This window comes from Lucilia sericata, unplaced genomic scaffold (genome assembly GCF_015586225.1).
Source record: "Lucilia sericata isolate MDLA Ls3-8-SP2 unplaced genomic scaffold, ASM1558622v1 Contig000911F_arrow, whole genome shotgun sequence".
Classification (NCBI taxonomy): Eukaryota; Metazoa; Arthropoda; class Insecta; order Diptera; family Calliphoridae; genus Lucilia; species Lucilia sericata.
In genome coordinates, this window is record NW_023994898.1 from 169,252 (window position 1) to 179,504 (window position 10,253).

At 30.6% G+C, this 10,253-nt stretch overlaps 1 protein-coding gene across 1 annotated transcript; it reads left to right on the plus strand.

Annotated features, from left to right (window-relative positions):
• The first annotated feature begins 286 nt into the window (after positions 1 to 286).
• Positions 287 to 9,203, plus strand: LOC119609009 (glycine-rich cell wall structural protein-like). The gene is made up of 2 exons (XM_037963669.1): positions 287 to 587; positions 9,040 to 9,203. Exons 1-2 carry the CDS (start codon positions 287 to 289, stop codon positions 9,201 to 9,203), a joined length of 465 nt encoding a protein of 154 aa, XP_037819597.1.
• The last annotated feature ends 1,050 nt before the right edge of the window (positions 9,204 to 10,253 follow it).

A 10,253-nucleotide genomic window follows, 5' to 3' on the forward strand; every position in this document is an offset into this window, starting at 1 on the left:
ACATCCAATTAAAAAAAGAACAAACATCATCAACCTCACACATGAAATCACAAAACAATTTGCTTCAAAATACTCAAACAAATTAATAATAAAAAATAACAATTTAAAAAAAATTACGTTGCAATTTTGAAACTGCATTTAGAACTTTCACCCTGATAAAATTGAAAAAGTATAAAAATGTAGAAATCCTTACTACAGTATACAGTATAAGTTTACTATTCAACATAAGGACACATCACAAGTGGATATAAAGAATAAATTGATAATTTTGATAGTGACGTGTAACATGCGTCTTCTGTTGATACTGGCCTTGTTGGGCATCGTAGCGGTGATAACGGCCATACCGGCTACTTTGGAGTATTTGCAACGACCAACCTCTTTGTTAGCTGTAGCCGATGCTGGAGACTTCCATTCAAATAATGCCAATCGTTTGGCTCGATATTATGGTGGCGGCGGTTGGGGTGGTCGCGGAGGTGGAGGATGGGGAAGTGGAGGAGGAGGATGGGGAGGCGGCGGCTGGGGAGGTCGTAGAGGTGGAGGTTGGGGAGGTGGCGGCTGGGGAGGTCGTGGAGGTGTCGGTTGGGGAGGTGCCGGATGGGGCTAAAACTTCATTCATTTTAATGATGGTCTCTTTTGTAATATAAAATATTTTACATTTATAAACAAGTTAAACTATGTAAATATTATATATTATTTTTAAATTCATTAGTTGATTTTTGTATGTGTTACCCATAATATAGAAATAACAAATATACCTTAAGGTATAATCAGTAGAAGAGTACGTTCTTAATTTTACATGACTTGAATTATCATACAAAATAAAATAATATAAAACAAAACATCAAATTGTAAAAATACATTTTTATACCCTCCACCACCATCAGTGATGATAGAGGGCATATATAAGTTTGTCGTTCCGTGTGTAACACCAAGAAATATTCATTTAAGACCCAACAAACGATATATATTCTGGGTCTTTATGAAATTCTGAGTCGATTTAGCTATGTCCGTCTGTCTGTCTGTCCGTGTAAAACACGCTCACGTTAAAACTACGCAAAGGCAATCAACCAAATTCACCCAAAATATTTACTATTATCCTAAAATCAGCAAAGTCGGTTCACAACGTAAAAAGTTATGAGTAAAAAAAAAGTTATGAATAAAAAGACAAAATCTTTACAATCGATCCAATATTTCCCATAGCCCCTATACAATGCTATATATTCCCGGAAATTAGTTTATCGTTAATAACTTCCTCAAATATATCGGTATCAACACAAAATTTTGTACATGCAAATATAATATGAACAGAAATCATATTACCAACGAAGATCTCAGTCGGTCCACAATTGGTCTTAGCTCCCATATAAAGTCCACTTCCGAAAATGACCTAAACGCAAATATTTCATTGGCAAATAAAGCTATTGTGATAAAATTCGAGTTAAATATGTTTCGTGTACATCAAAAATATGATTTTTTTTCCGGATAGGCCCATAATTGGTCATAACTCCCATATAAGGGCCACTTCCGAAAATCACTTAAACGCATATATTTCATCAAATTCTAATACTATAGTGACAAAATCCGACTTGAATATGTTTTATGTACGCACAAATCATTGTACAACATTTTTTACGGATCGGTTCATTATTAGTCATAGCTCCCATATAAGGCCCACTTCCGAGAATTACTTAAAAGCACATATTTCATTAAAAAATAAGGCTATCTTGATAAAATTCGACACCAACATTCTAAATATGAATCACTCTACGAAATTTTTTCCCAATAGGCCCATAATTGGTTATAGCTCCCATATAAGGTTCACTTCCGAATATCACTTAAACTCATATATTTCATTGAATTCTACAGCTGTATGAATAAAATGCGACTTGAATATATTTGTGTACATACAAATCATCAATCTACCCAATTTTTTACGGATCGGTCCATTATTAGTCATAGCTCCCATATAAGGCCCACTTACGAAAATCACTTAAAAGCACATAATTCATTATCAAATAAAGCTATCTTGTTAAAATTCGACACAGATATGTTTTGTCTAAATATGAATCACTCTTCGATAGGCCCATAATTGGTCATAGCTCCCATATAAGGCCCACTTGAGGAAATCACTTAATAGCATATACATATTTCATTGAATTCTATAGCTATAGGGACTAAATTCGACTTGAATATGTTTTGTGTAAATATAAATCATTCTACCACTTTTTTCCCGGATCGATCCATTATTGGTCATAGCTCCCATATAAGGACCATTTCCAAAAATTACTTAAACGCACATTGACAATCAAAGTTATAGGTATAAAATTCTACATAAATGTGTTTTTTGTTATATATAGTTATATAAATCATTATACGGAATTTTTTCCGGACCGATCCATGAGTTGTCTTAGCTCTCAAAAATTACTTAATACCACTTAATTCGCTATTAAATGATTATATCCGGATAAAATTCGACATGAGTATGTTCTGTGTATAGATAAATCATTCTATTAATATGTTTTCGAACTGGTCTATTAATATAAATTTTTCTGGACCTAACCAAAATTATTTCGACATATGCATAAATGTTTGTACGCTCAATACGGAAATAAAAACTTTGCTAAGTTATCTAAAAATTACATAGTTAAATGGGTTTTCGTAAAAAGTAGCTTGCTGGTGGAGGGTATTTAATATTCGGCATAGCCGAACATAGCACTCTAACTTGTTATATACGCTCAAATCAAGGGAGCTGGAGAGACGAAATAGTCCACTAATATTCTTTAATGATAAGGTCTGTTTTATACCGGAATTAATATTGAAAAGCAAGGCGGAAATAAATTTACATATAAGAAATAAATTTTTTTTTGTAATATTATTTATAAAAAATTTTAAATTTTTTTTCCAGACGCTGGATCAAAAGATAAAAAACTCCTGAAAGTATACCAATCGGCTCAGAATCACTTTCTGAGTCGATTTAGCTATGTCCGTCCTTCTATGTGTCCATGTAAACCTTGTGCATTGATGAAATTTGGCACATACTCTTCTTTTGACGAAGGACGTAGCCCATTGAAAATATTTCTAATCGGTCAATTATATCTCCTAGTCCCCATACAACAGTACCCCCGAATAGGGCTTTTGAGCTCATAAATATGTTAAATGTTCTTGTATCACTCCAAAAATCGACAAAACTTGGTTTTATATCAATCTTAATGATACTGCTGATTTTCATAATGATCGGGCCTAATTTCACCCTATCCCCCATACTAAGTCCCCTTTAGAAAATGACTTGATGGTCAAAATTCACTTATAAACACTAATATCACAATTGGACCATTGCCCCCATATAACCTCTCTTTTAGAAAATCACTTTTTTGTCAAAAAATTGTTAAAATATTTCTGAATTATGGTAAAAATGAAATTAAATACTTTATTATTATATGGTATAAATTCTTACTTGTTATTATTATTGATTGGTCAAAAAAATGGTTTTACGTGATTTTCGGATATGGACGGGTGCTATGATCTATTATAGATTGATCTTGCCGATGCAAAAAATTTAGGAGAATGATTTTTATATTTACAAACCATATTTCTGTCGAGTTTTACTCCGACGATGTTTAAGTACATATCGTCACCTAAAACGCAAACGGCCCTATCTAACACTTTTAAAATTTTATAGGAGAATCAAAAAACTATTTAAATTGAAAAGTTTATTTGTAGTAAATAAACTAATTTTTATACCCTACACCACTTTAGTGGGGAGGGTATATTGGATTTGTGTTGATGTTTGTAACATACAAAACTATTCGTCCTAGACCCACCTTAAAGTATACCAATCGGCTTAGAATCATTTTCTGAGTCGATTAAGCTATGTCCGTCCCTCCGACTGGCTGGCTGGCTGTCCATGTAAACCTTGTGCGCAAGGTACAGGTTGCAATTTTCAAGATGAAATTTGGCACGCACGCTTTATTTGACCCAAGGACGAAGCCTATTGAAAATGGTTTAAATCGGTCCATTATTTCACCTAGCTCCCATAGAACAGAACCTCCCGAAAATGGATTCTGAGCTCATAATTATGTTAAATATACAGATATATCGATAAATTACGGCACAACTAAGTTTTATAGAAGTCTTGATGACCCTGCCAAATTTCATAAAGATCGGGCCCCATTTGACCCTAGCTCCCATACAAAGTCCCCTTCAGAAAATTACTTGAATGTCCCAAATTAACTTATAAACACAAATATCACGAAGAAATTCAGCACAATAAAATATTATGTAAATATAAATATATTCACAAAATTTTATCGGGCTTGGTCCATATTTGCCCCTAGCCCCCATATAAAGCCTCTTTCAGAAAATTAATTTTTCATCCATTGCTATACCAATTGCTTAAATGTATCGGAACAAGGTAATATTGAATATAAATGCTTTATTATGAAAAATAAATCACATTTAATATTCATAACTGGTGTAGGGTATCATATGGTCGGCCACGCCCGACTATACTTTCTGACTTGTTTAATAATGAAACCTTTTAGTTGTTATGATAGTTGACAATGGCGTATATAAAAATGGATAAATTGGACTTTTTACCATTAATATTTAAATGTTTTTGTAGATAGGGCCGTTTGGTTTTTGCCAATAAAATCGCTTATTTTGATCGTATGAGTCCAATTTTTTGTGTGGACATTTGTTTTGATGCAATACATTATAATCAACAATAAAATCAATTTTGAATTTTTGGTTGGTTAGGGCAGTTTGCGTTTCAGGTGACGATATATATGTCATTCCGTTTATAAATTCTATAATATAATTTTCTGACCCTATAAAGTATATATCCTTATAGATAGCGGAGTCTGTCCGTCTGTCTTTATATATGTTAGTTGAAATCAATTTTCTGAAGACTCCAGATATCTTCGGGATCCAAATCTTCAACAATTCTTTCCAACATCATGAATAACTGAGATATGAGTAAAAATCCGAGACAACCTCTGAAAATTTCACCAAAAATTGAGATTAAGAGACATGAAATTAAGCATGTAGAGCCCGTATTATGTGAGAACCTATAAAAGAGGACTTTTGATACTTTTTCGTTCTGAATTTTCTATAATATTGAAAAAAAGAAAATTTTTTTGTATTTATAGTGAGAACAGGTAAAGTGGGACTTTTTGGTACTTTTAAGTTAATACAAATCTGGAGGAAACGATTTTTTCAACTTTTTTGTTCTATGAATGATACATTTTTATGCACATACGCAACACTCTGATTGAACGAAAATCTATATAAGGGGACTTTCTGGTGCTTTTTCGTTTTACAACTGGTATTTTTGATTTTTTTAATACATCATGGTAAAGAATATATAAGATTCGGCACAACCGAATATAGAACTCTAACTTGTTTAATATAGCATCAATCTTATCAAAATTTAGTGGAGAGATTTATATTCATGTAGGAGTTAGATATGCAGAATTTCATTATAGTGACAGTGTTTAAAATGGAATTAACGATGTTCAAGTCATTTTCTGATGAGAACTTTGTATGGAGGCTAGGATCAAGAAAATCGGAAGAATTATTTATGCTTATATAATAATAATAAGTCCGAAAATCACTCTAAGATTCATATTTTGATAGTGAATATTGTATAAGTTTCGATATAACCGAATGTAAAGCTCTTATTTGTTTAATATTAAATCAACTAAATAACATTGGTTAATAAGTGTGGATTTTTTTTAATAATAATTTATTTATTTTCTTCATAATTCAATGAACTTGGCTTTTTTATAGACAGTAATATATACATCCAAATTACTTACTACCATACCCAAACAAAATCTTTGAGCGTTTGAGCGTTTCTTTAGTAATACTGTAGACAAAACTGTCGAAAAAACATTTGTATAATCGGTTGATAAAACGGCATCAATTCTGGACCTTAGTGAATAAGCTTCAGGCTGATTGCCTCTATAATAATACAGTTAGGAACATTAGTATAGCCATGAAATTCGATACATATATTGCTGACTAAAAAAGTAAGTAAGCAAAATCATAAATGGTTTTTTATTTATATTGTTTTTAGGGTAGCGAAGCACACTGGGCAAAAATAAATATTCTCTCTTTGGGTTCAAAAACAAACCACTCATGTACAGTTAATCTCAAAAATAAGTATACAGAAATACTGACAATTGGTTTTATTTAAAAAAGGATATTATTTTTTAAAAAATCAAAAAAGTAACATATTTATTTATTAAAAACAACTATGATAATTATTATTCACTACTTTTTTCCGGGTTATTTTGGTTACTTGAGTTCCCATTTAAGGTGTAGTTAAATAGGTGCAAAATTTACGTCACAAAAGTAAGTATACAGAAATTTTCAATATGTATTTGGCTTAATGATATTAACAAAATTCATGAAAATTTTACCTGTTTGATTGTAATTATTTTATAATAAAATATTCTGTACACCAGCGGTTCCCACCGTTTTTTACTTCGCGGACCCCTTGAGGAATTTATTTAATTTCACGGACCCCCATACATATTATGATATCTTATTGTTATAAATAATTGTTCATCCGAAAATTGTCTTAGTCCTGGTCCATAAACCCTATAAAATATTCCCGTACATTGAGAATATTTAGTATTTCGGAAATGTTTTCAATTGCATGGTTTTAAATATAGAATGACTTCTAACATGATGTTTAATTTATGATCGTGAAAGCTTTCATGTTCATTTCTCGTCAAGGTAGCGAAAAGGGTTATTATCAAGTATTGTCGACATGTGCTTAAAGAGTCATGTTTCTAAATTTTTTTGCGATTTCATAGGAGTGAGCTGAGTATGTAAGCTAAGTTTTCGGGAAAAAATGTGAAAGTTAGACTTCTTCGATGTTGTTGCGGAATGCGTTACCCACATAAAATATGACCTGAACTCTTTGCGAATGTACTGTGAATTTGGATCTTAAATTTGAATTTTAAAATACCTACGAATTATTTTACTGCGTCGTTTTGACTATTTACGCAAAACGCTATGAATTTTCTGATGTTGATTTAATAATATTGGACAACAAAATGAAGTTAAAATCTGTGTATCACGTCGGAATAGAATATTTATATTTAAAATTAACTAGATTAACACTTTTGCTTACAATTTAAAAAAATATTATGAAATATTATATTCCGGGATACCAGTATCAGTATTTAATTCTAAGGCAAATCATTATCCGTCTGATATAAAACATTTATTTCGATACATATACATTTATAAAAATTACAAATCACGTAATACTTTACTTTATAAAAGTGAAACAATAAATTTGTAGGGCCTAGCTTCATCCTGATAAACGACCGAAACAATAAAATTCAAAAAGTCACCAACAAATCTGGGATTATTGAATAAAATTGTGTATTTTAGTATTTATGAAAAATTTGGAGATATTTTTAATATTTTCTAACATATAGAGAATATTTTTTATTCATGATTTTTTTCGTTCGTCTTCGCGGACCCCCTAGGATTTTGCTACGGACCACTAGGGGTCCGCGGACCCCCCTTTTGGGAACCGTTGCTGTACACTATAACATGGAAAAAATTCACTTTTTGTTCCGAAAAATTGAAATTTTTGGTAATTGATCTGAATATTATTATAGGAGAATTTTTTCCTATTTAAGAACATCTGACTATTTAAACCCCCGGAGTTTTGGATCGGGGTATTCAATAATATCCCTCGTTGTTCATTATGCATTGGAAGACGATATTTTAACTTTTAAAGTAATTGTTTCTTTACAATAATTACAATCCATTGCGGAACATTGCCGTTTTTAACATAATATAGCGTTTATATTCGATATTTAACGGCGATTTCCTAAAATTTATATCTTAAAATGCAATATTAATAATATTTGCACTAGTATCCATTAATTAAAACAAGTGTTTTGGTTCCAATCATCCATTACACACTCCTAAATACTACCAATAATCGTCAAATGGTGACCATGTCAATAACTTACACTACATATCGTAAGATTTTTATATTAAATTTTGAACACGGATACATCTTAATTTGTTGCTAGAACCATAAAACATGGTTATTGTATCGAGTATATCAAGATATGATTGGTAGCATTATTGTATGCTTTGGAAATCGGAGTATTTGGAAAACCTGTTTAATTAAAGAAAATATATAGAATTATACAATTTTAAAGTTTATGTTGTAAGTCTTAAGAAATCGGAGTTAAATTTCGGGTTTTTTAAGAACGTACTGTGTTCAAAATGGCCAAATCCATGCATATAACATTAATTTCGAAATAACAACTCTTTTCAAAAGTTAAAAATTCTATTTCCAATGCATCATTTGGAGGGTTCAATTACCACCAGATCCAAAATCCGGGGTCTAAAGTGGAAAAAAATCGTAGAAATGAGAAAAAACTGTTCTACTAATTAATTCCGGAGCCAGTCGGCCCAAATTTCAAGATTTCGGAACTAAAAGTAGATTTTTTCCAAGTTATTGTGTAAAAAATATTTTATTAAAAAGTAATTATATTAATACAAGTAAAATTTTCATAAATTTTGTTAATATCATTAAACCAAATATATACTGAAATGATCTGTATATTTACTTTTGTGACGTAAATTTTTCACCTTTTTAACTTTAGCTTAAATGAGAACTCAAAGAACCAAAATATGAAGGAAAAAAGTAGTGAATAATAATTATCATAATTGTTTTTAATAAATAAATGTGTTACTTTCTTGTTTTTTTGAAAAAATAATATGAATAATAATATTTTTAAATAAAATCAATCGTCAGTATTTCTGTATACTTATTTTGTGATTAACTGTATGTGCCGATCGCTAATCTAATAAAGCATTGAAAAATTATTTTAAAAAGCACATAAAGAGCTTTCTATTTGAAAAACCACTCAAGTAATTTTTTAAAAATAACAATAATTATAGCATAATGTTTAGTAATTTTTTTTCTTCAGTTCATTAATTATTGTTGATAAGACATTAAAATGCGTTTAACATATTACTGTTTTCTACTTTGTCTAGTATTGATGGCTATGGCGAAACCTCAACTAAATTGTAATCGTGGATTTGGTGCTGGTGTTCCAGGAACACATTTTGATTGTTCCCATATTAAGCCTCAACGTATACCATCGAAAACGCCCTTTAAAACTGGTGATCAATTATATGAAGAACGTACACGTTTTTAAAAATATATTTAAAGTGCATTTTATTTAATATTTGTATATATAAATAAATCGAAGAAAATATAATAAAGTAATACTTTTATATTTATGTATGTATATAAGTATGTATTTATGTATGTTTTAACCCCTAGCTTGACCATTGTAACCATCACATATTAAACCGCCTCCTCTATTGTTTACAGGACCACAAATTTTGACTCTGTCTATATGTGTATATTTTTCTTTGTTTTTACCAACGTGAGATCGCGGGATATTACCTGCATGCTGATGTATTCCTTTACTGACATCAAATGTATCATTAGTATTCTCTAACAATTTCTTAGAATTGTTTTGTTTTTCAGCGTTTGCTAGATGATAACTTGAAAATATAATTAAGATTATCGCAAAGAATATTTTCTTCATGTTATCAGTTATTAAAATGAACTAGTCATCTCATCTAAAAGTCGCGCATTCTTTATATATAGACATCATCATAGCAGACATCAAAAGACGGGTATTCCCATAACGAGCAAAAATATTTACACTGAAAATGATACATGCTTAACATTACGAAAATAAAATTACGTTTTTCGTAATATTTATGCAAATTTCTTGTATAATACGAAACCACGAAGCATTTCGATTATTTTCAGTATATAAACATAATTCACATCATATTATATGAGGACTGGTTCATATATAACCAGTGTTGCCAATATTTTTCCACCATTTCCCGTTAAACCATGTCAAAAAAACCGCCAGCTTAATGTTTTTGCAAAAGCAGCTAGAAAACGTACAATTTAAACTGGATGTTTTTCAAAAAAAAAAAAAAAAAAATACAAACTGTGCAATTAGTGAATTTTGGATTCTGCACTGAATTTGTCACAAATTGTATAGGATTTTACTTCCACAACACTGATACATTTGATCGCCTATTTGAACTGATCATTTTAAAATAAATCATCTCTTCTAAATAATACAAATGCGCAAGTTTGCCCACGTATTTCATGAATCCCCTTATTGAATTTCGACTATTGAATAGGCAACCGAAAGTAGTCCTGACTATATATTAGA

Excerpts from the sequence above, each read along its gene's own strand:
- LOC119609009 (XM_037963669.1), top strand. The coding sequence starts at position 287 with ATGCGTCTTCTGTTGATACTGGCCTTGTTGGGCATCGTAGCGGTGATA. Across the intron at positions 588-9,039 it reads TGGAGGTGTCGGTTGGGGAG|TATTGATGGCTATGGCGAAA; the intron begins GTGCCGGATGGG and ends TACTTTGTCTAG.